Source organism: Suncus etruscus, chromosome 4 (assembly GCF_024139225.1).
Source record: "Suncus etruscus isolate mSunEtr1 chromosome 4, mSunEtr1.pri.cur, whole genome shotgun sequence".
In the NCBI taxonomy this organism is placed as follows: Eukaryota; Metazoa; Chordata; class Mammalia; order Eulipotyphla; family Soricidae; genus Suncus; species Suncus etruscus.
This window is the reverse complement of record NC_064851.1, coordinates 448,867-476,232: the sequence shown is the minus strand read 5'-3', so window position 1 is coordinate 476,232 and position 27,366 is coordinate 448,867. Positions and strand designations below refer to the sequence as shown.

Genomic DNA, 27,366 nt, shown 5'->3' with positions numbered 1-27,366 from the left:
ATGGGCCAGAGAGCCAGTTACAGAATGCTATCAGTCTCTCGGGAACAAACCGAGATAGGGGTTTTCAGTCCTTTAAACTGGAAACTCTCAGGTAATTTGAATACTAAGCAGAGCTACTGGTTTTTTTGTTTGTTTGTTTGTTTGTTTTTGTTTTTATTTTTTGACTCATGCTGGCTCTGCTCTCAAAGATCATTCCTGATAGGGGTGGGGAGGGATTGTATGCGGTTTCAGGTCCACTATGTGCAAGGCAAATGCCCTGATCCTGACACTATCTCTCCAGCTCCAGCTCCAGCTATTGCTTTCTGTTGTTGTTGTTTTCTTTTTCCCTACTACTTTGGTAAATTAATTTTATAAAGACAACATTTTGGGCTGGAGAGAGAGCATGGAGGTAAGGCATTTGCCTTGCATGCAGAAGGATGGTGGTTCGAATCCCGGCATCCCACATGGTCCCCCGAGCCTGCCGGGGGCAATTTCTGAGTATAGAGCTAGGAGTAGCCCTGAGCACTGCCAGGTGTGACCCAAAAACCCAAAAATAAATAAATAAAAAGACAGCATTTTAAATTAGAATTTCTTCTTTTTTTTTTTTTTAGGTGAAGAGACTCCAAATCTTCAACTGAATGAAAATAACTTTTTCCAAGTTGCATTTATCCAAGAAGGAGCCCCAAATGTGCTATTTTGCCTGAATCCAAAGTTTCAACAAGAAGTTGCCATAGAAGGTGGTGAGAAGCTTTCCTCTGTGTCTGCTCTGTCATGTGTTTGTGTGAATGTGCTGTGTCAGTGGGCGTGTGAAGATGGACCAGAGTAGAGCACTTGGCTTTCAGGATGGACCTTCTATCTCTTGTCTTATGGTGGATTTTTGGGTCTGGTTTTGAGGTGCTGTGTGGTAGACAAGTCACTTGGTCTGTCCCAGACAGTGCAGATTCCAAAGCAGCGAGGGACAGCCACCTGGTGGCTGTGAGGTGGAGGGACGAGGCCACACTTGCCTGCAGGAGCTGCTCCTGCGTGTGCTGTATGTCCTGCTCCGTGTATGCGGTGCTGTGACCGTGACACTGTGTGCTCCTGTCAGAGGAAGGGACATCCATACTCTGAGCAGTGACAGGTTCTCCTCAAGTCAGTGAGACATGCTGGAAAATACCAGTGTTTGTGGGGCCAGTGCTCAGGGGCCTCCAGGATTGTACCTGTAGGAGATAATACCTGTGTGGTGTGCAGTGTGCATATGGTTATGTGGTGTGTGGTGTGTATGCAGGGTGTGCGGCACACATGTGGTTGTGTGAGGTGTGTGGGGTGTGTGTCTGCAGTACTCTGTGTGTGGAGGGTGTGCAGTGATGCGTGTGGTTGTGTGGTGTGTATGGTACGTGACGTGGGAGGGGTATGGCGTCATTCTCCCAACTACACTGTTCAGGACTAAGGGATGCCATGACTGATGGTAGAGTGTCTCTTCTCTCTTGGGTATTGTCAGGAAGGTGTTGCAGGGGTCACAGAGTGATAGTGCAGTGGTAGGGCATTCGGCTTGCATACAGCCAACCTGGGTTTGATCCCAGGTATCTCATAGTATCCCCCAAACACCTGACAGGAATAATTCCTGAGCTCACAGCCAGGAGTAACCCTGAGCATTGCCACATATTGCCCCAACACAAGAGAAAAAGGGAAGGTGTTGTAGGTGGCTGAGGGGGTAACCGTTGCAGGACTGCCTGAGAGGACTGGATTTGGGCCATACCAGCAGCGCTCAGAGGCTGTGTCTGGCTCTGTGCTCAGGAGTGACACCTAACGTCCCCGGATGGACCCAGGGACGGTAGGGTACAACATAAGCACCGTCCTTCCCCTCTGTGCTCTCTCTACTGCCTTACTCTTGCTTTGTTCCGAAGGGGCTTCAGGAGAGACCAGAAGTCTCAGCTGCTCAGTGTTAGGGTGCGGGGTCTAGGGCAACACTTGGTGATCGTGTATCTTGACCCTGTGCTCTCCCAGCCACCCTTGTGAGGCTCTGAACCACGCAGACCACCGAGTTTCTCATGGTTGGCAAGTGGAGGTTGTCTCTCTTTTTATACTTTATTGATTGATTGATTGGTTTTGGGGCCAAGCCCAGCGGCACTCAGGGGTTATCTAGCTCTGTGCTCAGAAATCGCCTCTGCCAGGCTGGGGGACCATATGGGATGCCAGGAATCGAATCAGTCCCTCTGGGGTCGGCTGCATGCAAGCTACCGCTGTGCTCTCTCTCCAGCTCCGAGGTCGTCTCTCTCTCTTTTTTTTTTTTTTTTTGGTTTTTGGGCCACACCCAGCAGTGCTCAGGGGTTACTCCTGGCTGTCTGCTCAGAAATAGCTCCTGGCAGGCACGGGGGACCATATGGGAGGTCGTCTCTCTTAATCTCTAAGCACTGGCCACCTGCTTGGGCTTTACTCGTTGCCCAGTGACTCCATGAGGAAGCCACGGTCACATGGGAGAGGTTAGCCAGCGAGTCCGGTACTGATGATGCCTAGAAGAGCCCACCCACTGGGAGAGGAAGCACCTCGGATTCTGGATTTCTCCTGGCAACAGAACAGAACGTGCCTTTCTGCAGGGCTCTCTGTTCACGGAACTCTGAACATTTGCCATTCTCTGGCCCACTGGAGGTTCTGTTAACCCAAGACCATAAATAAAGAAGCCGTTTCAAGCGTGTGCCAAACTTTCCTTTGGCTGTTGAATAAGACCTAGAAGATGTTGGGAATACTTGGCTTGCTGCCCACCACCAGGTGGCAGTAGAGACAGTGGAGGGCCGAGGGGTCCTTGAGCTGTTGGGTCAGAACTCCAGGTAATCCCAGAGGTGGCTCAGTTAAAGGTCAGCTCATGCGCTGGGGATCTTTTGTGAAGACGCTGTCAGCCACAGGCCACTGGTCATTGGGAAGGGATAGCACGGCCTTCGCCTGTGCAGCTGGGCAGATGTTTGCACAGCAGTGGGGGCCAGCGTCTGGTTGTTGGGTGTGAGCAGTGACTGGAAAAGAAATCTGAGCCAACTCCAGAGTCGGTGCCTCCCACCACACTTTTAATAATGGCATTAGCTGCAGCTAGGCTAGTGCCAGTGTGGCATTTCCTGAGGTGCCCATGCACCCTTCAGGAGGGGTCAAATTTATGGCAAAGTCAAATGTACAGGGGCCAGGGAAGCAAATGGTTCATATAAAATAAAGATTTTAGAGAGTAACCTTGTTTTATTTCAAATATCAGTCGTGAATTGAGATGTGAATTGAGATTCTCAACAGCTGTTCAGTAATGGTGAAAAGAACAAAATAAGTGTGATGAGGTGAGTTTTTCTTAGAAGTGTTTCTCTTTTTTTTTTTTTTTTCACTTGGGACTGGGGAGATGGTTCAAGGGAGTACATACAGGATGAGAGAGAGAGCGCTTGGCTTGCACACAGTTGACCTAGGTTTGATCCCCAATATCACACAGGATTCTCTCAAGCCCCTCTAGGAGTAATCCTTGAGCACAGCCAGGAATAAGCCCTGAGCACCACTGTATGGCTCACAAACAAAAACACAGGGAACAAAAAAGGCTGTGAAATTCCAGGACACTGAACCAGCCACTGGAGTTGATTCTGTGCTTTAGTTTGTATGTTGATTCTGTAGATCATTTTCTTTTCTTTTCTTTTCTTTTCTTTTCTTTTCTTTTCTTTTCTTTTCTTTTCTTTTCTTTTCTTTTCTTTTCTTTTCTTTTTTTTTTTGGTTTGGTTTTTAGGTCACACTCACAGCGCTCAGGGGTTCCTCCTGGCTCTATGCTCAGAAATCACTCCTGGCAGGCTCAGGGGACCATATGGGATGCCGGGAATTGAACCGCCGACTTTTTTTTTTTTTGGTTTTTCGGGCCACACCCATTTGATGCTCAGGGGTTACTCCTGGCTAAGCGCTCAGAAATTGTCCCTGGCTTGGGGGGGACACTATGGGACGTCAGGGGATCGAACCACGGTCCTTCCTTGGCTAGCGCTTGCAAGGCAGACACTTTACCTCTAGCACCACCTCGCCGGCCCCTAACCGACTTTCTGCATGCAAGGTAAACACCTTACCTCTATGCTATGTCTCCGGCCCCAGATGAGCATTTTCAGTATCAGTCGAGATATCCTTACTGAGCTCTCTCCTAACTCGGGAGAGAGCTCAATGGTAACCTACTTGACTGACTGTAGGCTCCTGGTAGCTGGAGGCTTTCAAAGAGAAGTCCTTGCTTGGACGTTCATCCATTTCTCTTGGGGCATATCTGGGAGTTGAATTGCTGGTCATGTGGGCAAGTGTGTGCCGAACTGGTAAGAAACTGGCAACGTTTTCCAACGTGAATGGACCACTTATATCCTTTCACAGTATATGAGGCTTTTCAGCTCCATGCATATCAGTCCTAGGGCAGATAGTTTTTATTTATTTTAATCTGGGACACTTTGAGGACCACTCCTGGCTCTGTGTTTAGGGGTGACCCCTGGCAGTGCTGAAGAGACCGTATGCTGTGGGTAGAATCTGGGCCTCCTGGTGTACATCTTGTGCCCAGCCTACGTGGTGTCCAGCCTGCTCTTCTTTGCTCAGTGGGGGCTCCTAGGTGGGGCTGAGAAGTCTTAGGGAATCCCCAGAGTTTCTCAGAGAGTCAAATCTGACAGCACCCTACTGCTTGAGCCTTTCAGTACTGGTGTCATAGGACCACCCCATGTTTTTTCCCAGCCTCCATTTGGCCCTTTGCTGGCAGGTCCTTGAGCATGACTGAAATGTGCTGTTCCATGGGACGTCTGTCTGGATCCTTGCCCACTCTGTTGCTATACAGAGCTGGGCCTGAGCTTAGGGCCTGAGACACAGTCTTCTCGTTCTTTTGCCCATTTTCAACTTTTTCTTTTTCCTTTTTCTGGTTTTTGGGTCACACCCAGCAGTGCTCAGGGGTTATTTCTGGCTCTACACTTAGAAACTGCTCCTGGCAGGCTCGGGGGACCATATGAAATGCTGGGATTCGAACCACTGTCCTTCTGCATGCAAGGCAAACACCCTACCGCCATGCTATCTCTCCGGCCCCATTTTCAACTTTTATATTTAAGATTTGTTTGGGGTTGGGAGCCAGAGCGATAGCACATCGGTAGGGTGTTTGCCTTTTACGTGGCCAACACAGGACTGACGGTGGTTCAAATCCCGGCATCCCATATGGTCTCCTGAGTCTGCTAGGAGCAATTTTTGAGCACAGAGCCTGGAGTAACCCCTGAGCACCGCCAGGTGTGACTCAAAAACAAAAACAAAACAAAAAAAGATTTGTTTTGGGGGGGCCATACCCACTGGTGTTCAAGGGCTATTCTGGGCTACTCCAAGGTCACTCCTGCTGGTGCTCAGGGGACCAGGTGGTGCTGGGGATCAAACTGACCTATGACCTCCTCCATGCAGAGCAGGTGCCAACAAACTATGCTCCCTCTTGGTCTTCTCTTGCCCACTTCGTTCTTTTGTGATCAGGTGGCTCGGGGGCCATTGCCAGTGACTCTGGGCCAGAGGGCGTGGTGCTGCTCAGGCCCTGCACATGGTCCAGGGGCCTCCAGAACCACACTCAGACGTGCGGGAGACCAGGTGGTGCTGGGGATTGGGCCAGAGTTTCCCACATGGAAGACCGGCACCCCGACTCCTGTACTTCCTTCCTAACCCCTTCAAAGTCTCTGTGCTTGGATCAGCCGGGTTCTGTATTTTAAGTAGTTTTCTTTTGCACATACTTGATTAAATTATCTTTACGTATTTGGATTTTGAGATGTTATTGAAAGCTTTTTGAATTTTCATTTTCCTTTTTTTTTTTTTTTTTTTTTTTGGTTTTTGGGTCACACCTGGCAGCGCTCAGGGGTTACTCTTGGGTCTGTACTCAGAAATCGCTCTGGCAAGCTCAGGGGACCATATGGGATGCCAGGAATTGAACCACCGTCCGTCCTGGATCGGCTGTGTACAAGGCAAATGCCCTATTGCTGAGCTATCTGGCCCTTGAATTTTCATTTTCCAATTTTCATCACAAATATGTAGAAGTGCAGTCAATTTTTGTTTATTGACATAGCAAGGTTGCCACATCTGCTCTAGAGATTTCATAGTCATTTGTTTGCACAATTATGTCACCTGCAAGCAAAGACAGTCTTACTTACTCCTTTCTAATCTGTTTCATTTTCTTTTCTCACCCTATGGTATCCCCTAGGAATTTCTCTGCAACCTTGAGTAGAGGTGGCTAGACGTCTCTTGTTCCAGTCCCGAAAGGAAAGCACTCGTTGTGTCATCATTAGTGTATACAGAGAGCACTAGGATTTTTGCAAGATGCCTTTCACCAGGTTCAGAAGTTCTATTTTCCACTTTATTGAGTGTTTTTCTCATGAAAAGGGTGTTGAATTTTTTTTCAAGTTTCTTAAACTCAAGTGTATTAAATTGTAAATTATCTCAATGCTTCATTTAAAAACAAAGGATAACAGACCCAATAACAGATCAAGGCTCCATTAGTCATTCACTGTTTACAAAAAAAGAAAGGAAACTGAGGATAACTGCAGAGCTTCTGCAACATGTTTTATTTGTTGCTGAGAGAGAGAGAGGAGAGAGAGAGAGAGAGGAGAGAGAGAGAGAGAGGGGAGAGAGAGAGAGAGGGAGGAGAGAGAGAGAGGGGAGAGAGAGAGGGAGGAGAGAGAGAGAGAGAGAGAGAGGGGAGAGAGAGGGGGAGAGGGAGAGGGAGAGAGAGAGGGAGAGAGAGAGAGAGAGAGAGAGAGAGAGAGAGAGAGAGAGAGAGAGAGAGAGAGAATGTGTAGGGCCACACATGTGTGGGCATGCTCAGGACTTCCTCCTGACTCTGCATTCAGGGAGTCCTCCTAGCAGGACTCTATGGGACGTTGGAGCTCAAGCATCCTACCCACGGTACTACTTGTCCAGTCCAGTTTTTGTAACTGCAAGTCAGAGCCTCTAACACTGAGTGTGGCCAGGCTGGTGTGCTCAGCTGTGTCTGCAGGTTATGTGTGCAGGTGTGTGGTTGTGTGTGTGTGTGTGTGTTGATATGCAGGAGGGTGCACGTCCTTGTCCCTGTGCCTGTGTGTGGTGTGTGTGTGTGTGCAGGGTAGGGTTGTACACTCCAAGGCTGTGTATGGTACAGGTGTGTGACGCTGTGCGTCATCCCAGGAAGCCTCACCACCGCACACTTTGGGGTCCCTGATGAGGGAGGACAGGGAGCATGAAGAACAGTAGAGGTGTGTTTGCCCTTGTAACCTGGCTGGGGAGTGCAGGGAACAGTGGGCAGTGCCTGAGGGGTCTTGCACAGAGGAGCCTGGTGAGTGGTGGGAGCTGGAGTCAGTGGGTGTTGGTGACAGTGACAGAGAGAGGCAGGGGCAAGAGGCAGATTTGGAAAGTAATCTTGGTTCAGCAGCTCTCAAGGGTGACTGGCCCTGAGGACTCTGAGGCCCCGGCACACAGACCGAGGCGTGCCACTTGATGTCCTAGAAAAGACAGATCCTGGCTGTTTCCATCCTCTTGCAAGTAATGGTCCCTGTAAGGTCGAAAGCAGAGGTTTTGCTTTGTGAAAGAAGCAGGCGCTGTGCTGCTCGTTCTGCAGAAGGAAGGGGCTGGGTGGCAGAGAAGAGGCTGATCGAACCCATGTCCTGGCTGGTGCCCAGAGTGGGGAGGTGACTGAACTCGGTGTTTTCTAGGTGGAGGCCCGATAGGGGTGTCAGAGCTTCAGGGTCTCGCTTGCAACCCTCTCGGGAGGGTTCGTCGTGGCCTCTAGTGAGACAGGAGAAAAAGAAGTGTGAGGTGTGCTCCAGGCTGAGAACAGGGCCCCGGGCGCAGCCTCAGAGGGCCCTGCCTGTGAGCTGCTAGCAGGGTCAGAGGGCCCTGCCTGTGAGCTGCTAGCAGGGATGACCCTGGCAGTGGGCAGCAGGTAGGAGGGGTCTTGACAGTGAACGGGCAGATGGGTGTGGGCTGCGCTTGGCCGAGGGCTCATCAGTGAAACACGGCTGCTGCTCGGGTTAGTGCTCTGACATCCTTTTGGGTCGTGGCTGTCGCTGCCTGCCTGGCCCCAGCCCTGGGGTGCGGAACCCCTGAGGAGGGTGTTCCTGGGGCCCCTTGTTTTCAGGACTGGCGAGCCCGAGGCAGTCCTCCTGCTAGCCTGGGATTCAGTGAGTAAGCGGAGTCTGGGAGGGTTGCCCAGACCTGGACTAGGGTGTGACCTGTGAGTCACTAACCTACTAGGGATGAGGCTGCCCCCACTGCTGACTTGTGGGGGACGTGTTGGCCGAGAGGAGACTTTTGGGCCACACAGACGCTGGCCCGGGTCTGCCCAGGGCTACCTCGAGGGCGGCAGAGGCCCTGGGAGGTGCCCATTGACGGGGACGCTCTCTGGCCGCTTGGGTGCGCCGTCACAAGACATGTGACTCTGTCTTTGCCTGCAGTTGCTCCGCGGTCACCACCATGTTCTGGAAGTTCGACCTGAATGCCACGTCCCATGTGGACAAGCTGCTGGAGAAGGAGGATGTGACCCTGCATGAGCTGATGGACGAGGACGACGTCCTGCAGGAGTGCAAGGCTCAGAACCGGAAGCTGCTGGACTTCCTGTGCCGGCCGCAGTGTATGGAGGAGCTGGTGAGCCTCGTCACGCGTGACCCGCCCCTGGACATGGACGAGAAGGTCCGCTTCAAGTATGTACTGAGGTGGTACTGGCCAGCAGTGCTGGAGCTCAGCCAGGGCTGGGGCTTGAGCCTGGTGCCCGCCCCAAGAAATGCACGGGGCTGATGGAAATGCCGGAGCTGTGAGCCTTGTCCTAGGCTCGGAAGCCGAGGCTGCATGTGGGTCCCAGAAAGGCCGGTCCCAGCAGCACGAGGGTGCCAGGGGCACTCTGCCAGCAGGAGGGTTGGGCCGCTGCCCCTGGGCCGGGCCGGAGGGGTGTGTGTGCTGCTAGTACAGCGGCCAGGGGGATGGAGGAGAGCCAGTGGCCAGCTCTGGGATGGGCCTGTGGGTGCTGGAGAGAAGGAGGCTCCCTCCCCGGGGAGCCCTCAGCCTGTGGGACTGAGTCACGACCAAGAGAGGGACAGTCCACTGTAGCCCCCAAGGCTCTCAGGTGAGGTGAGGCTTTGCCTCTGGGTGAGGCCAGGCTCACATTCTGACCCAAGTTGGTACTGCTGGGCCGCAGCAGTCTGCTACAGAGAGACAAGCAGGGCAGCACTAGCCGACAGGTCTGCTGTCCACCCTTCTCTGAAGGCCTCTCATCCTTGGTCCCAGGGAGCTTTGCTGGAGGGGGATAGATGCACCCTGGCTCCAGCAGCACCTCTGCTTATAGCCCCCAGAAATAGGTAAGGCTTGCCTCACATGAGGCTGACACAGGCTGGCTGTCTTCATTCTGAGAATGGTGGTAATGCGGTAGTTTTAAAGCCAGAGGTAGGGGGAATTTAGGGGTGAGTGAACATAGAGCTGAGCTGAGAGCAGGACCAGACTGAAGCAAAATTTCCCGGGGGAGACGGGTTTCGACCTTGTGGGTTGGGGCTGGAGAGATGAAACAGTGAAGAGGGCACTTGCCTTGCATGCCACTGACCTGGGTTCAATTCCCGGAACCCCGTGTGATCCCCATAGCCCTGCCAGGAGTGAGCCCTGAGTGTCATGGGGGATGACTAAAAACCAAAGCCAAACACACCAAAAAAATCCTGTGAACTGACACCTCACTGAATTTGGGGGGTTGTGGAACATTAGACATTAAGGAAAAGTTTCTGAATGTGCTGCGAGCAAAAATGCAAGATCAGCTGTATGATGAATCCCAATAGTGTGTGTGACCAGACTCAGTTGCTTACATTTCCATGTGGAATATCTACATGACTGTCGTTTTTCCAGAGGCTTTTCTGCCAGTGCTCACCCGTGCGAAATTCCTCAGGCAAAAGTGGATGTGGGGGGCCCGGAGAGATAGCACAGCGGTGTTTGCCTTGCAAGCAGCCGATCCAGGACCAAAGGTGGTTGGTTCGAATCCTGGTGTTCCATATGGTCCCCCGTGCCTGCCAGGAGCTATTTCTGAGCAGACAGCCAGGAGTAACACCAAAAAAAAAGTGGATGTAGGGGGCCAGAGTGATGGCACAGTGGTAAGACCTTTCATGTGGCTGATCCAGGATGAACCTTCATTCGATCCCTGGTGTCCCATATGGTCCCCTAAGCCAGGAGCAATTTCTAAGCACATAGCCTGGAGCAACCCCTGAGTGTCACTGGGTGTGGCCCAAAAAGCAAAAAAAAAAAAAAAAAAATATATATATATATATATATATATATATATATATATATATATATAGTGGATATGGGGGGCCAGAGTGATAGCACAGCGGTAAGGCATTTGCCTTGCACGTGACCGACTGGGGATGGACCTGGATTAAACCCCCGGCATCCCATATGGTCCCCCAAGCTGCCAGGATAAATTTCTGAGTGCAGAGCCAGGAGTAACTCCTGACTGTTGCCGGGTGTGGCCCCAAAATGAAACAAAAAGTGGATATGGGTAGAAAAGGTTTAGGAAGCCCTGTTGAGGGAGGCTAGAGAGAGAGTACAGGAAGGACTGTTCCAGCCTTGCATGTAGTCAGTTCTAGTTTGATCCTCGGTACCCGTGTTGTGGTCTGAGCCCTGCCAGGAGCGATCCCTAAACACAGCCAAGAAAAATAGCCCTTGTATGCCACCCAGTAGGGCCCCCAAATCCCAAACTCATGAAGAAAAGAAAAATGAGGCCTTTCAAAGCATCAACTGGATCACACAGTCTCTCTTGTTCCCTTTGAGTTCTGCATGGACAGAGCTGATGGCTGTGTGTGTTTTGTGGAGAGACAGGGAAGAGGCCATGAGAATCAGCCATCAGCATCGCAGGAAATGGATGAGGATGCGTATAGTGACATACTCGGGGCTGGGAGTGTGGCTTTGGGAGGGGAAAGGGCGCTGGGGACCACTTTGCCCAGTGACCTCAGCTTCACTTAAGCCCAGTGCCTGGACCCTTTGGTGGCTTCCTGGAGTAGTAGCTGCACTTGGCGCAGACCGACTGTGTGCCGGACCCTGTTCTAATTCGTAGCTGCTTGCTTCCCGAGACAATGGGTGGGTGAGCCTGGATGCCCAGGCACACACAGATTCTGCCATGTGCAGGACTGCCGCTGTCCCATGGAGAGCAGGATGTCCCGGGAGAGCACTCTTCTCCAGGATGAACCACAGGCCTTGCAGGGCCTAGAGGCCCTGAGCCTTTTGCTGTCCAAAGTCAGGCTAGGAGCAGTTTTGTATCTACCAGCACTACTTCGGTCTAGGAGGAGCCTTCTCTGTCTGGTTCATTGTGGGGACAGGCAGGCCCCGGGAGGAAAGTGGAGGCAGGGACCAGCTTCTGTGGAGAAGGGAAGTGAGTGTGGTGGAATGCCAGTGAGTGTCTCCTCACTCACTGTGTCCGCAGGAGGTGAGCCTGTGTTGGGCGTGGCCAAGGCCACAGGCAGAGAGATGGATGGAGAAAGCCTCTGGCGAGCAGAGAGCCTGCCGCAGAGAGGAGAGGCAAAGAGCTTCTGAACCTCCACTGATTAAAACCCACAGCAAGTGGGGTCAGAGAGAGAGCAGAGGCAGGGCGCTTGCCTTGCATGCAGCTGATCCAGGATGGATGGTGGTTCGATTCCTGGCATCCCGTATGGTCTGCTGAGAGCCTTGCCAGGAGAGTGCAGAGCCAGGAGTAATTCCTGAGTGTTGCTGGGTGTGGCCCAAAAACAAACAAACAAACAAAAAACCCACAGCTAGTCACAGAATCACATTTTCCCCTTGAGATCTTTAGATCTATTGGTGGTGTGTGTATAGGTGTGTGTGCGCGTGCACACCGGTTGCTCTAGGGGCCCCGCCCCGCCATACTGGGGCCCAAGGATCCCGGAGCCAGTTCTGCTACCGCAGAAGCAATGACCTGCTTCCTCAGAGCCGGGTCCTTGAAGCTGTTCTCGGACGTCACAGGAGTCTCACTTCACCTCCAGTTGCTTGGCTGCTCTTGCAGATACCCAAACACCGCCTGCGAGCTGCTGACCTGCGATGTGCCACAGATCAACGACCGGCTGGGAGGCGACGAGGCCCTGCTGGGCCTTCTCTATGACTTCCTGGACCACGAGCCGCCTCTCAACCCTCTGCTGGCCAGTTTCTTTAGCAAGACCATCGGCAATCTCATCGCCAGGAAGACAGACCAAGTGAGTGTCTGCTCTGCCCTAGGGCGGGTATTGCTGTGTGTCCCACCGAGTCGTTCTGGGGAGCTCATGTGGAGCACGTGGTGTGACTGACTTCCGGGCCAGAGAAAAAAAAAAAAAAAAAGAATTTAATTGGGGGCAGTTGTTTTTTTTTGTTTTTTTTTTTTTTGTTTGTTTTTGGGCCACACCCGGTGATGCTCAGAGGTTACTCCTGGCTATGCGCTCAGATGTCGCTCCTGGCTTGGGGGACCAGATGGGACGCCGGGGGATCGAACCGCGGTCTGTCCTAGGCTAGCGCAGGCAAGGCAGGCACCTTACCTCTAGCGCCACCGCCCAGCCCCTAATTGGGGGCAGTTGTAAGAGGAACTCAGGGAATTGGAGAGGGCTGACTTACTCCTGGCTCTGAGGTCAGGGATCACTCCTGGTGGTCTTAGAACCATATGGAATGCCAGGGATCAAACTGAGTCTTTCTAGTGCAAAGCAAGAGCCATCCCCACTGTACTGTCAACTCCAGCCACTTAAGGAACTCTTTTGTTTGTTTGTTTCTGGCCCACACCCAGCAGCATTCAGGGGTTACTCCTGGCTATGCACTCAGAAATTCCTCCTGGCAGGCACCAGGGACCTTATGGGATGCTGGGATTTGAACCACCATTTGTCCTGAATCAGCTACATGCAAGGCAAATGCCCTACCACTGTGCTATCTCTCTTACCCCAGGAACTCCATTTTTTTTTTCCTTTGGTTTTTGGGTCACACCCGGCAGTGCTCGGGGGTCACTCCTGGCTCTCTGCTCAGAAAGCGTTCCTGGCAGGCTCGGGGGACCCTATGGGATGCGGGATTCGAACCACTGTCTTTCTGCATGCAAGGCAAACGCCTTACCTCCTTTTCACTTTGTCACGCCCAGCACTTTCCAGGGCTTACTTCTTTTTTTTTGTTTTTGTTTTTGGTTTTTGGGCCACACCCAGCAATGCTCTGGGGTCACTCCTGGCTGTGTGCTCAGAAATAGCTCCTGGCAGGCATATATGGGACACCGGGATTCAAACCAACCACCTTTGGTCCTGGATAGGCTGCTTGCAAGGCAAACGCTGCTGTGCTATCTCTCCAGGCCCCCAGGGCTTGCTTCTGGCTCTGTCAGTTTTCCCACCCAGCTAACTACTACAACAAGCTACTAGCTTTTAGCTTGTTTCTGCTGGGAAAACAGGCGCCTGGCAGTGTCAGCAAGCCTCACACCCTCTTCCCTTCAGCCTGGTGTTCTGCCTTCTCTCCTCATCTCAGTGCCATCACCAGTGCTCCCTCTGCGGCTGCTAATCCTGTGCTTGTTTCCAGGTACTGGTGTTCCTGAAGAAGAAGGAACAGTTTATCAGCCTGGTGCTGAAGCACCTCGGCACCTCGGCCCTCATGGACCTGCTGCTGCGGCTCGTCAGTTGCGTGGAGCCGGCCACACTGCGGCAGGGCGTCCTGCATGTGAGTGTCCCCTGGTACACTGGGTACCAGGCCGAGAAGCTGGGCCTAGATGTGGCAGGGAGAGGGCAGGAGGCTGGTCCTCAGCCCAATGAGGTGACACTTACGGGGCAGCCCAGGACAGATATTGCCCAATCACTTAGAGCAGCAGCCACGGCCAACAGCGGGAGGTAGCAAGCTGGGATCCCGTCCTGCAGGCTCCTGGGGTTGGGCCAGGTCACAGTCGGGCTCATCTCTGCTCAGCCCCCTTCACTGGGAACTAATTCTCACTGCTGCTCCACAACAGCTGTGCTGACACTCAGGGGAGCCTCTGGCCCCACCTGTGGGCACCGAGCACCCTGGAACTGGAGCCCTGAGTCCTCCCAGTGCCCCTGTACCCAGGGAGAAAAGCTGAGTCTGCTGAGCCTGGGCCTGTCCTAGGCTGCAGGCAACAGAGGCTCCTCTCAGACACTTATCCCAGACCCTCCTTTATCAGCGGGTCACACCTGAGCCCGGTCCCTTGTTCCTCAGAGTCAGGGGCACGTATGGCGTGGAGCCCCCTGTGGCCCGAGCCTGGCCTGGTCCCTGCAGGCAGGAGCAGAGTCAGGGACGGGCCTCTCCCTTCCAGTGGCTGAATGAAGAGAGGATCATCCAGAGGCTGGTGGGGCTGATCCATCCGAGCCAGGACGAAGACGTGAGTCCTCCCCCCGGCCGCTTCCTGGCCTCCTGCCTTCTTGCGGGCACACGGAGGATTGTCTGCTCTGTGACTGAGTCAGACCGCCCTGAGACCTGGTGGCTTTCATGAACTATTTCCATCTCCGTTGTTGTGGGCTGGGGGCTGGTGGGAGACGTCTGGAGTCTCAAACTCAGTCTTTGTCCGGGATCCCTAGTGACCACTTTAAATTGTTTTAGTGTTTTAAATTGTTGGCCCCTCGGTTTTAAATTGTGGGGCCCCCTGTGGTTGCTGGCTTCTCTGTACTCTTTCTCATGCCTGCTCAAGAGAGATAGAGAGACAGGGATAGGACAGAGATCAGAGTGACAGTGAGGGACCAGAGAGATAGCACAGTGGTAGGGCATTTGCATGCGGCTGGCCCAGGACAAATGTGAGTTTGATTCCCAGCATCCCATATGGTCCCCCGAGCCTGCCAGGAGTAATTTCTGAGCACAGAGCCAGGAGTAACTCCTGAGTGCTGCTGGGTGTGACCCAAAAGCCAAAAAAAAAATGAGAGAGAGAGAGAGAGAGAAGCAGACAGACAGAGTCAAAATGAGAAAGACAGAGAATGCCAGATAGTGTAAGAAAGAGTTAGAGAGAATAAGAGAGATACAGACAGAGAGATAGCATCAGAGAGAATGCAAGGGACAGACAAGAGTGAGAGAGGCAGTGGCCAACAGAATGAGAGACAAACAGTTTGAGAGAGAGAGAGAATGAGATGAGACAGACACAGAAACAGGTTGAGAGACAGAATGAGAGAGCAGAGTAAGAATGAAAGAGACTAAGGGAGGAGAGAAGGAAGGAAAGTAGGGAGGGAGGGAAGAAAGAAAAGTGAAAGAAAGAAGGGAGGAAGGAAGAAAGAAGGGAAGTGAGGAAGAGGAAAGGAAAGAAAGAAAAGAAAGAAGGGACTGAATGTGGGAAGTAGAAAGCCTGTCTAGAGTACAGGCCAATGTGGGGTGGAGAGGAGGTACAATTGGAACATTGGTGATGGGAATGTTGCACTGGTGAAGGGTCTTTTTTTAAAAGAGAGAGAGAGAAAGGAAGGAAGGAAGAAGGAAGGAAGGAAGGAAGGAAGGAAGGAAGGAAGGAAGGAAGGAAGGAAGGAAGGAAGGAAGGAAGGAAGGAAGGAAGGAGAAAGGAGAAAGAAAGGAAGGAAGGAAGGAAGGAAGGAAGGAAGGAAGGAAGGAAGGAAGGAAGGAAGGAAGGAAGGAAGGAAGGAAGGAAGGAAAAGAAAGAAAAGGGGGCCGGGAAGGTGGCGCTAGAGGTAAGGTGTCTGCCTTACAAGCGCTAGCCAAGGAACGGACCCCTGAGCGTCAAACGGGTGTGGCCCAAAAAAAAACCAAAAAAAAAAAAAAGAAAAGAAAAGAAAGAAAAGAAGAGGAAGAAAGAAAGGGAGAGAGGAAGGAAGGAAAGGAAGGAAGGAGAGAAGGAAGATGGAAGGAAAAGGAAAGGGAGGGAGGGAGGGAGGGAAAGGAAAGGAAAGGAAGAAAAGAAAAAGAAAGAAGGCCAGCCTCTGGTCCCTGTAAGCATGGCTGAGTAATGGGTTGAACTCCGTGGGCCCAAGTCCTGATTCTGGCTGCTGCCCCCACCCTAGCCCTATTCCCCTATTCCCGTCATCCTTAACCCCAGGCTGCTGCTCCAGGTGTGTGTAGTGCAGAGTGAAGGCAGACCCAACCCCAAGCTGCTGCACCGCAGTCCTGCTCCAGGCCATATCCCGCCTCTCCCGCACTGAGACACAGCTGCCTGGGGCTCAGCTTCCCGTTGTGCCCAGGGCTGACTTCCTCTGCCATGGCCCTCAGCCCGCAGAGCACCACCATTGCTGCCTCATGCCCCAAGTTGGGAGAGAAGAAAAAAGTTGTTGTTTTCTGTGTCACTGGTCCACTTGACCCTGCTGCTCACCAGCAGCAGTTGGGTGGGATCTGTGAAGTGCCATGTCTGGGACGCAACCACATGGGCGGCTTTTCTCAGAATGGACCCCTTGTGGAGAGCTGAGTCTGCCCTCTCGAACCCGTAGCAGTCCTGGGATACAGCCCCATGCCCCCTCCCCTCAAGACTAAGATGAGATCTCTCTGTGAGCCAGGCCTCAGGTGTCCTTTCCCTGTCCTTGCAGAGGCAGTCCAATGCGTCCCAGACTCTCTGTGACATCATTCGGCTGGGCAGAGAGCAGGGTGGCCAGCTGCCAGAGGCTCCCGAGCCGGACCCCCTCCTCACAGTGCTGGAGTCGTGAGTGCTGGGCCTACAATGAGCTGGGCAGGCCGGGCCACAGGGCCTTCTGAGCCCTGCTCAGAGCCAGACAGCTGTCAGCCCGCTCTGCCAGTCCTGTGGGGACGAGCCAGCTGTGCCGTGTGCCCAGTGTCAGGGCTCGGGGAGGGAGGCTCCACGCCATCGGCTCCACGGTGAGTCCCCCGTGTGTGCACAGGCAGGACTGCGTGGAGCAGCTTCTGAAGAACATGTTCGACGGCGAGCAGACAGAGAGCTGCCTGGTCTGTGGCACACAGGTGCTGCTGAGCCTGTTGGACACCCGGCGGGCCGGGTGAGGCCTCTGCACGCTCCCTGCACGTGTGTCCCCATACACGAGTGTAATGTGTGTGAGTGTGTGTGCTGTGCTGTACACCTGGGCTGCATATCTGTCTGCATACATCTTCATGGGTATGTCAGTATGCGTGTGCCATGTGTGTGTGTGTGTGTGTGTGTGTGTCTGTCTGTCTGTCTGTCTGTCTGTCTGTCTTTATTTTGGGAGCACCTCCTGTGGATGTGCGTTTTCATCCTGATGGTCCTGCCCGAGATGAGAGGAACAGACCGAGAAGGTTGAGGAGCCACTCAGCCTTCCTTGTAGCTTTTCTGTTCTTTATTTCTTTCCTTTTTGGGGAACACATCGCAGTGCTCAGAGGTTACTCTTGACTCTGTGCTCAGGGGCCATATGGATTCTGGGGATCAAATCCGGGTTGACCACATGCCAGGCAAATGCCCTCCCTGCTGTGTTATCACTCTGGCTGCTCTTCTAGCTTTTCTTTGTTTAAATGTTTCTACCACTCACATCTGACTTGTAGACTGGGGGCCTTTCATGACCCCTCTATGGGGTTCCAGGGTTGGGGTTGTCCCAAAATGAGCGTTGGTGGGGAGCGGGTGTGGGTACCGGTACCCTGGCGTCACCTGTCTGCCCTCTCCCACAGGGCAGACGGCCTGCTGGACTGCTTTTCTCAGGGACTGGAGCGGCCGTCAGGCACCGTCAGCAGGGGCGTGCTGCATGGCATTGAGCCGAGGCTGAAGGACTTCCACCAGCTGCTGCTCAGCCCGCCAAAGGTATGGGTCTGGCCACTGGGTTGGGGGACTGTCCTCCAGGCCCTCCCTCAGGGCTGGCTGGTCCCAGCCCAGTGACTCTGGCCTCACGCGGGGAAGGGTAGGGACGACTCTTCGGCCCCACCAGTTACCGCCCCACCTGCCTCCTGGCTAGCTCCACAGAAAGCTCCATGAAGGGAGGGTTCTGGAATGTCCCTCAGCGAAAAGGAGCGAGTGTGGGAGCACAGTGCTCTGCGCTGGGTCCCAGCAGCTGCCACTCAGGGCTCTGGAAGCCCATCCTCGGGGCACTGCCCTTGACAGTCCTGCATCCTATGCTTTCCTCTGTTTTCCTTGGCTCTGGGTTCACACAGGCAGGTGCTCAGGGCTATACAGCTTGCTCCTTGGGGGGTAGGAGTGTTCATCCAGAGCTTGGGACAGACGGAGCCTAGCCTTCCCCCGCCGTCCGTCCGCCGAGCCCGTGCTCTTGCCCTTTGAACTCCCAGCTGCTTCCAAGGCCCCTGGCAGTGCCTCCTCCTCTGCTTGCAGAAGTCAGCCATCCTGACTACCATCGGGGTGCTGGAGGAGCCGTTGGGGAGTGCCCGTCTGCACGGCGCCCGTCTCATGGCTGCGCTGCTGCACACAGACACACCCAGCATCCACCGGGAGCTCTGCCGGCTCAACACCATGGGGCTTCTGCTGGTGAGTGCCTCCTGCTGGTGGTGAGTGCTCCTGCTGGTGAATGCCTCTTGCTGCTGACTACCTTCTGCTGCTGAGTGCCCATTCCCGCACTGCATGTGGGACAGGGCCGGTGGCAGCTGTGTGTGGCAGCAGGAAGGTGTGTCTGTCGGGAGGCTCCCTGTGAGCTCTGGGTAGCACGTCTACTGAGCAGATGAGCCCTTCTTGGGTCCGTCTGGACACACAGATCCAGGAGGCAGAGGAGCTCAGCATGGCCACTGAGGCACTGGGCTGCCAAAGAAGTGCCTGCACAAAGACAAGGCTCTGGCCTGGTCGAAGGGTAGGGGTGAGATTCCGTCTCATCCTGACAATCTGCCTCCAGGGCCATACCCAGGCAGGCTGCAGGGCCCAGTGCACTGAAGGCAGTGTTGGCCAGACCCTTCGTGTGCACTGGGGGTTCGCACAAGCCCCCCAGAAGCTTCCCGAGGCAGAAAGAATTTCTGACCCCCATGTTGGCACTCGATCTGGCATTTAGCTGCATTTAAAGCTCTTCAGGAGGGTCCAGAGTGATAACACAGCAGTAGGGCATTTGCCTTGCATGCTGCCGATCCGGAATGGACCCAGGTTCGATCCCTGGCATCCCATATAGTCTCCCGGGCCTGCCAGGAGTAACCCCTGAGTGCCACCAGGTGTGGCCCCCAAAAAACAAACTAAAAAAAAAAGAAAATAGTTCTGCAGTGCTGGGGATGTAGCACTGAGGCCCTGGGTTCATCCCTGACACTGCAAAAACCATTTGAAACAAGTGGGAAGCTTTGCTAAAGGGCTCAGAGCGACTGTGTGGGGCCTTGTGGGATCAGCCTCGTGTCTTCACACTTCTGGGAAGGCCGCCGTCAGGAACAGAACATTTTAAGGAACGGAGATGGAACACTGTATGGTTGAAACTCAACCATGAACTATTCTGTGACTGTCTCTCTCATTGTGATCTAATAAGAAACAAAAGGATGGGGCTGGGGCCGAAGAGATAGAATGGAGGGATGGTGTTTGCCTTGCACACAGAAGGATAGTGGTTCAAATCCCGGCATCCCATATGGTCCCCTGATTCTGCCAGGAGCAATTTCTAAGTGTAGAGCCAGGAGTAACCCTTGAGTGCCGCCGGGTGTGACCCTAAAACCAAAATAAAAAGGATGGGGCTGGAGTGACAGTACATCAGGGAGGGCATTTGCCTTGCATGTGGCCAACCAGGATTTGATCCCTGGAATCCCATATGGTCTCCTGATCCTGATAGGAGCGATTTCTGAGTTCAGAGCCAGGAGTAACCCCTGACACCACCAGGTTTGGCCAAAAAGAAAGAATTTAAAAGGACTTGAACAGTCTCTCCACTACCTTGAAATGTTCTGTTTAAGTTTATATAGTTTATATAGTGTCCAGTTCTTTACACCACACACTGTGCTGCCAAGAGGCTCCTCCTGGTTCTGGGCTAGGAGTCACTCCCAGCAGTGCTTGTGGGGGAAGGGTCAAACCTGGCCTGCCACACTCTTTCACCAACTCAGATCTCATGGAGTTAAACTGCATTTTCATAAGCGTGGTCATCTTGATCACTTGTCAGCTGATTTTAATTCAGCGACATTATTGTATGACTGTCACCAGTTTTTCCTTTTCTTTTTTTTTTTTTTTTTTTTTTTGGTTTTTGGGCCACACCCATTTGACGCTCAGGGGTTACTCCTGGCTATGCGCTCAGAAGTCGCTCCTGGCTTGGGGGACCATATGGGACACCGGGGGATCGAACCGCGGTCCGTCCTAGGCTAGTGCTGGCAAGGCAGACACCTTTACCTTTAGCGCCACCGCCCGGCCCCTTTTTTTTTTTTTTTTTTTTTTTTTTTTTTTTTTTAAATTTTATTTATTGATTGGTTGGTTTCTGGGCTACACCCAACAGCACACCAGGAATTACTCCTCCTGGCTCTGCACTCAGAAATCACCCCTGGCGATGGGGGTCGGCTGCATGCTAGGCCCTACCGCTGTGCTCTTTCTCCAGCTCCTCCTTTGCTATTTTTAAACCACACCCCCACTCTTTGCCCAAGGTTCACTCCTGGTGGGACTCAGGACCATGTCGGATGCTGGGGATTGAACCTGGGTTGGCCAGAACAGCTCTACCCACTATCCTGCCTCTCCCTTCCTGACCAGATGTTCCAGTAGGGCTCCAGCCTCTATCACCAGCTTGTCTAGAACTTCTTTGTTTTCTCAGACCCTGGCCATCGCAGGCCACCTTCCCCCCGCCCCCCACCAGCCCACACCATGTCTGAGTCTGTTGTGCAGCACCTTCCTGCTCTGAATCTGCCACATTCTTCTAGCTGGTTCCAGCCACCACACAGGTTCCCTTGGGTGCTTTCATGCAGTGTCAGCTAAGGGTTTCTTCTGGCTGGTTTTCGTTCACGATGACACTGTCCTAGCACAGCGCTCAGACACCCAGGATCTGGCATGCAAAGGCTGCACTCAGACATGTAAGGTGTCTCTCCATCTCTCCAGCTTTTTGTTGTTGTTGTCTTTGGCTTTTGAGCCACACCTGCCAGTGCTTAAGAGTTAGTACTGGGGGCTGGTGAGATGGCGCTAGAGGTAAGGTGTCTGCCTTGCAAGCGCTAGCCAAGGAAGGACTGCGGTTCGATCCCCCGGCGTCCCATATGGTCCCCCAAGCCAGGGGCAATTTCTGAGTGCTTAGCCAGGAGTAATTCCTGAGCATCAAACGGGTGTGGCCCCAAAAACCAAAAAAAAAAAAAAAAAGTTATTACTGGTTCTGCACTCAGGAATCACTCTTTTTTCTTTCTTTTTTTTTTTTTTTTTTGGGGGGGGGGGTCCACACCCGGTGGCACTCGGGTTGCTCTTGGTTCCGTGTTCAGAAGTTGCTCCTGGCAGGTTGGGGGCGGGGAGGGGGAACGACCATATGGGATGCCAGGTTTTGAACCTGGATCTGTCCTGTATTTGGCCGCGTGCAAGGCAAACGCCTTATCGCTCTGCTATTGCTCTGGCCCCAGGAATCACTCTTGATGGGCTTGGGGAACCATATGGGATGCCAGTGATGAAACCCGGGGCCAGCCATGTACAAAGCAAGCACCCTCCACACCGTGTTATCGCTCTAGCCCCATTTCTTTTTTTGTTGTTTGTTTTTTTTTGTTTTTGTTTTTGTTTTTTTGTTTTTGGGTTACACCTGGCAGGCTCAGGGGACCATATGGGATGCTGAGATTTGAACCACCGTCCACCATGCTATCTCTCCGGCTCCCTCTAGCCCCATTTCTAAAGGGGAGCAAGGAGGGGGGAGCTCAGGGGCTTAGCTTGTTCAGCACATGCTCCGTCTCCATGTGCAGAAGGGTGCTCCCACCTCCTTGCAACAGAGTTGCAGGCATCACTGCAGCTAGACACCGCATGTGTGGCCTAGATGTGCTGTTTTTCCTTTGTGTTTTTGGGGGCCACACCTGGCAGTGCTCGGGGATACTCTGATTCTGCACTCATGTCATTCCGTAAGAGGTGCTGGGGATTGAACCCGGGTTGTCCACCTGCAGGATCAGCACAGTGCCCTCCTTGCTTCCCTGTCTCTGGCACGTGTCCCTGGCACGTTCGTTCTGCTCAACCAACTGTTGGTCCAGTTGTGGCTGCGTAGATGCCTGTTTGCAGACCCGTGTCCCTGCTAGGATGGAGGGGTCCCCCTGCCACCCCTTGAGCGCTGTGGCCATGCGGCACTGCCCAGTTCATGTTCATGGCCTGGGCTGCTCTGGGGCCGGGCAGGCATGTGATGGGCGGCTTCCTGTCCAGGACCTGTTCTTCAAGTACAGCTGGAACAATTTCCTGCACTTTCAAGTGGAGCTCTGTGTTGCCGCCATCCTCTCGCGCACGGCCCCCGAGAACAGGGCCGAAGCTGCTGGCCCTGACGGCAATGGCGTGGCCGAGCCGCCAGAGACCCCCCAGCCTGCTGCCGGTCACCCCGAGGAGCACACAATGGTGACACATGTAAGCCCCCCTCCCCAGCTTTTCTCATCTCATAGGGTGGGGGCTGCTCAGTCTGGAACCAGCTATTCCTGCTATTGTGGGTGTGTGACTGTCCTCCCTCGCAACCATGGGTGGGGTGTGTGACTGTTATCCTTTCAGGTATGGGTGTGCATGACTGTCCTCGCTCCCAACTGTGAGTGTGTGTGACTGTCTTCTTCTTGGCCATGGGTATGGACTGTTTTCCCTCCTGGCATGGGTGTATTGACTGTCCTTCCTCCCAGCTGTGGGTGTGTGACTGTTCCCCCTCCCGACTGTGAGTGTGTTGACTGTCCTCCCTCCTGGGACAGACCACAGACTACCTGCTTGCAAACTCGAAGCCAGAAGCCCACGAGGCGCAGCTCCTTTCACCCACATCCACAGCCGGGGTGGCAGGAGGGGCCCCTCAGGAGAGCCCTGGACCCTGGGGCCTTAGCTGGGGCAGTCAGACCACAGGAAGGGCCAGCGCTGATACCCTCAGTGAACACACAAATCTAGGCAGCCTCGGGGTTGTGGCCTGAGATGGGGGCTGCTGGGGGTGGAGGCCCAAAGGCACAGTGGCCCAGCCCTGAGCATGCTGAGTGCAGGCCACTGGGCCCGGGGACTCCTTTGCCCTATCCGGGGTCCTGCAGACACTCCTCCCCTCCTCCCTGCAGCTGTTCGAGCAGTGCTGTCTGGTGCAGCGGATCCTGGAGGCCTGGGAAGCCAACGATCACACACAGTAAGAGCCATGTTGTGTGGGGCTCCACTCAACCCAGGGACGCGACAGGAGCTGTGGACACTGCCAGGGCAGCTCCCTCCTCAGCTCATGGGGACCGGGCATCCCTTCCGTTAGTTTCTGTATGACATTCTGTGGACCTTTGTGAGCACTTGAGCCATCCAGAGGGCACCTGGGTGGGTTCGAGGAGACGGCTCAGTCCCTCGGCAGACAAGGGCCTCGGTGGGAGACCCGCACTGCCTCAGTTTTCCTGTGTTCTCAGCTCTGGTATCAGGGTCCCTAACCTGAGCGGCTGTCCCCTTTGGGACTCGAATGGGTTCTCTGTCTGACTCCCAAGGGTGCTGTGAGGGCATCAGGGAGCACCTTTCCCCCACCCCTGCCTTCCCATGTGGGGTCACCCCAGCTCCTGGGCCCACCAGCTGGACTGCGGCGTGTACCTGAGGTGGTCTGCGCCTGGTTGGTGACTGCAGAGCCTGGTGACGCCCCCTACCCTTCCTTCCAGGGCCGCAGGGGGACGGAGGTTTGGGAACATGGGTCACCTGACACGTATCGCCAACGCCGTGGCACAGAGCCTGGAGAGGGGCCCTGTACAGGGCCACGTCAGCGAGGCCATCCGAGGTGAGTCCGAGCCCCGTGCCGGGCTACCAGGGCTCCCTGTGCTCAGACCCCTTGCCCCATCCAGCTTCCCTCTGCCTCAGACTCTGCAGGCCTCTGGCAGGCCCTGTTCCCTATTTCTGGGGCTCACCTGATTCCAGGGTCCACCCTGAGCGCCAGCCCCTGCCTGGCCTGCCTCATCTCCCCCCCTTCAGGCCTGGGCACTAACCGGGTATGCAGAGCTGGGCAGACAGAGAGGGTCCGGGTTCACTGTGGAGAGAAGCTCAGAGTCTGGAGCACTCAGGTGCAGGAGTGGGCTGAGGAACAATGAAAGGGTGTTGGAGCCCCAGGGAAGAGAGGTGCCTTTGTACCAGGGTCGCTACAGCACTGCCGGCTCCAGTCTTGCCCGTTTCTGGCCACGTACACCAGGTCAGCCATGCTTAGCCTGAGACCTGGTGCCTGCCCAGGGCTCACCCTGACCCCTGCAGGGCTCCCCGAGGACTGCCGTGGGCGCTGGGAGAGCTTTGTGGAGGAGACACTGACGGAGACGAACCGCCGGAACGCGGTGGACCTGGTGAGTGTGAGGGGCCCCGCAGCAGGGACACTGGCCCTGCAGAGAGAGCATCCCGCCCCGCCCCACCCCACTCCCATCCCATCTCTGCAGGAGCCCGGTCTGCTCCGGGCAGGGGCGCTAGGCTCATGCCCACCGCTGTGGCCTTTCCAGGTCAGCACCCACCACCTGCACCCCTCGAGTGAGGATGAGGACATGGAGGGCGCGTTCCCTAACGAGCTGTCTCTGCAGCAGGTGCGTGCGCTGCACCCCGAGCCCGGCCCTCCGGCCCCTGCAGCGCAGAGACCAGCTCTGGGACCTGCCGCAGGGGCAGCCCCACACGCAGAGGCCCCGCTTGAGGCAGCCAGCACGGGGGCGCCCAGGGGTCTGGGCTGAGTGTGCCACCTGCCTTGCCTGCAGGCCTTCTCTGAGTACCAGCTGCAGCAGATGACCGCCACCTTCGTGGACCAGTTTGGCTTCAATGACGAGGAGTTCGCTGACCACGACGACAGTGTCAAGTGAGCTCAGAAGACAGCTTGGCTCATGGCCTCTGTTGCTCGGGCACCCCCAGTCCATGGAGCAGCCAGATCCTCCCCTTCAGTCCCGAGAAAGAAGCGGTGCCAGGTCATGGCTGTTCCCAGCGGCATTGCTCAGCTGGCAGCCCCCTCACGCCCCCCAGTAAACGGGACTTCCCAGATGGGAGTGCTCAGGGGCTGACACTGGGCTGCTTGCCCACAGGCCCTGGCCCTCCAGGGAGGCAGCCACAGGTCCTTGGTGGTAAGGGGGACTAGGGCCCCCTCCACTGAGACCCGGAGCCTGGTGGTGTGGGTAGGCCCTCAGGACTCCTGTTCTTGTAGCGCCCCTTTTGACAGGATCGCTGAGATCAACTTCCACATCGATGCTGACGAGGACAGTGTGAGTGGCCTCAACTCTGGGCTGTCAGGGGCACAGAAAGTGGGATGGGATGGTCAGTCGGTGTTGGCTAGAGGTGCAGTCCTGACTGGGGACTACCCAGAAATTGTGCACTCTTTCTCTCTAGCCCAGTGCTGCTCTCTTCGAGGCCTGCTGTGGTGATCATATCCAGCCCTTTGATGATGACGAGGATGACATCTGGGAGGATAAAGATGCACACTGTGCCACCCGAGTGACTGCCAGAGCCAGGTGGGGGCCCGCCACGTCTGCCTCTGGCACCAAGCACTCTCACGCAGAGACCCCCGGCCCCGGGGACTTGCTCTGAGTCTCGTGCATGTCCCCCAGGTTTGGGGCTCCTCGTGCCTCCGAGAGCTGCCCCAGGAACGGCCTGGAGCACAGCAGCCGTGACAGAAAGGCAGGCGCAGAAGCAGGCACTCCTACGATCCCTGGGCAGGAGGTCCCCCGTGTACAGACTGGCACTGAAGGTAGGAGGACGCTGGTGATGGGTGGGATGGAGCATGGTGGGAACATGGGATGGGTTGGTGCCCACCCGGGAGCACTGGGTTCGGTCCAGGGTCTCAGCTGGTGCCTCCAACCTGCAGATGCCGTGTGGGGGTTGTCGGAGGAGCCGGTGAACACGGCAGTGCCAGCCCCAGGGGTGGTGATGGACGTGGGCTCCAGCGTGTGGGCAGCTGGCACCCCCAGCGCCTCGGCTCCAGAGGAGAAAGGCTGGGCCACATTCACCGACTTCCAGCCTTTCTGCTGGTGAGCACAGCCACGGGGCACGGAGCAGAAGTTTCTGGCCCGGCCCCATGGTTTACCGTCTCCCATCTTGTCTGCAGCTCGGAGGCGGGGCCAAGGTGCAGCTCCCCGGTGGGCTCGGGCAGTGCAGACGTCCAGGGGGGCCCGAAGCAAGACCCCGAGAGCACCTGTGAGTAGCGAGAACAGGCCCCGTCCCCCTGACCCCTGACTCATATCCATGAGCCCCCAGTCACTCAGGGCCCCTGGGATGCTAGAGTGCACCTTGGCCACACCTCGTGTGTGCACCTGCCGAGCAGCGGTGGGACCTGTGCAGAGCGAGGCTTCTGCACTCACGGGGTCTGGGCTGCCCCCAACCCCGCTTGCAGCTGGCCCTGCCGCCCCCTGTGCCTGGAACGCCTGTACCACCATGACAGCCCCCCCAGTGGCGCCTGCCAGTGACCAGAGTGAGCAAGCAGCCGGTGCGTCAGAGACTGTCAGTGTCGGGCCCAGTCGGGAGGCCTCCCTCCTGCCCCCAACCCTGCCCAGGTGCGTGGGGCGGGGGCCCAGGCATGTGAGTGGCTGTCCCCCAAATCCTGTGCTCCCCAGAGGGACCCATGACCCCAGGACCATTTGGCTTGATCCAGGACTGAGGAAACACGATGGTGATGAGGCTCCCAGCTCTCCAGACCACTTGTGGGGGTGGGGGACAGCCTTGGCTTCTTCACCCATGTGGGGTCCCACCCTGTCCAACGTTGGTCAGAGATTAGAAGTGGGGCTGGGGAATCCCCAGGCCAGACCCCCCTTTGGAGACATGGAGCACCTAGGTGATGGTGGCAGCACATGTGGGCTCCCTCCTTGAAAGGCCTCATGCCCAGCTCTGTCCCCTGGCCTCAGCTTGGTAACACTGTTGGGGCCACCTATGGTTCCCAGGATCCTGATGACAGGAAAGGAACAGAAGCATGTGGCCGGGAACCATGGCAGGGGGTGAGGGGCAGGCTCTGAGTGGGTACACTTGGGTTATCAGCGCAGACCTCACAGGTTTGGAGCTCAGCCAGTTTCCTGGTGGCCTTTTCCAGGCTGCTCAGCTCTGCAGGGCAATGCTGCCCACGTCCATGGCCCCTGCGGGCCAGACCTGCTGTCACAGCAGCAGCTGCCAGGCTTAGCGCAGGGGCTGGGCCACTGACCCAAGCTCTGGCAGAGCAGAGTTGGGAGCTCAGCAGCCTGAGGGTGGCATGTCTGGAGCATGTTCAGAATCTGGTGCCACAGCTGTTTGGGTGGGTGATGTGCAAAAGCAGCCTCCCTGACCACAGCCTGTACCCTCCAAACAGGACCGAGGGTGCCACCAGCAGACCACCGGACCCCACCTCACCGGCACCTGAAGAACCCGCCTCCACACCTGTAGTGGCTGCCTCCCCTGAGCCCCCCACAGTGGCCGCAGCGCTGAGCAAGGCCGACCTCGGCTCAACCCAGCCAACCATGTCTCCTACATCCGTGTCGCCAGCCACCTCCCGGGGAGCCGCCCTGGGGACAGTGACAAAGGATGGGTGAGCGGGCCAGGCCAGGCCAGGCCAGAGTGGGAGGCTGGAAGGAGCCCTGGGTCCTGAGCAA

The 27,366-nt window shown here is 55.3% G+C and overlaps 1 protein-coding gene across 6 annotated transcripts in view; it reads left to right on the top strand.

Annotated features, from left to right (window-relative positions):
• The window catches only part of PPP6R2 (protein phosphatase 6 regulatory subunit 2), a 32,607-nt gene that overhangs the window by 5,044 nt on the left and 197 nt on the right, over nt 1–27,366 (top strand). Inside the window, exons 2-23 of one of the 6 annotated variants that reach the window (XM_049771547.1) lie at nt 591–716; nt 8,373–8,618; nt 11,945–12,131; nt 13,453–13,590; nt 14,195–14,260; nt 16,389–16,501; nt 16,698–16,811; nt 17,452–17,581; nt 18,104–18,256; nt 22,034–22,228; nt 22,900–22,964; nt 23,464–23,579; nt 24,044–24,129; nt 24,280–24,360; nt 24,526–24,623; nt 24,963–25,020; nt 25,145–25,266; nt 25,363–25,502; nt 25,620–25,782; nt 25,860–25,948; nt 26,145–26,304; nt 27,087–27,302. In XM_049771547.1, coding sequence (XP_049627504.1) covers nt 8,392–8,618; nt 11,945–12,131; nt 13,453–13,590; nt 14,195–14,260; nt 16,389–16,501; nt 16,698–16,811; nt 17,452–17,581; nt 18,104–18,256; nt 22,034–22,228; nt 22,900–22,964; nt 23,464–23,579; nt 24,044–24,129; nt 24,280–24,360; nt 24,526–24,623; nt 24,963–25,020; nt 25,145–25,266; nt 25,363–25,502; nt 25,620–25,782; nt 25,860–25,948; nt 26,145–26,304; nt 27,087–27,302 — 2,717 coding nt within the window. In that variant the 5' untranslated portion in view covers nt 591–716; nt 8,373–8,391. Of the gene's footprint in view, nt 1–590; nt 720–8,372; nt 8,619–11,944; nt 12,132–13,452; nt 13,591–14,194; nt 14,261–16,388; nt 16,502–16,697; nt 16,812–17,451; nt 17,582–18,103; nt 18,257–22,033; nt 22,229–22,899; nt 22,965–23,463; nt 23,580–24,043; nt 24,130–24,279; nt 24,361–24,525; nt 24,624–24,962; nt 25,021–25,144; nt 25,267–25,362; nt 25,503–25,619; nt 25,783–25,859; nt 25,949–26,144; nt 26,305–27,086; nt 27,303–27,366 lie in introns of those variants that run through there. The other 5 variants (XM_049771549.1, XM_049771548.1, XM_049771550.1 and 2 more) reach the window with 5 other exon arrangements.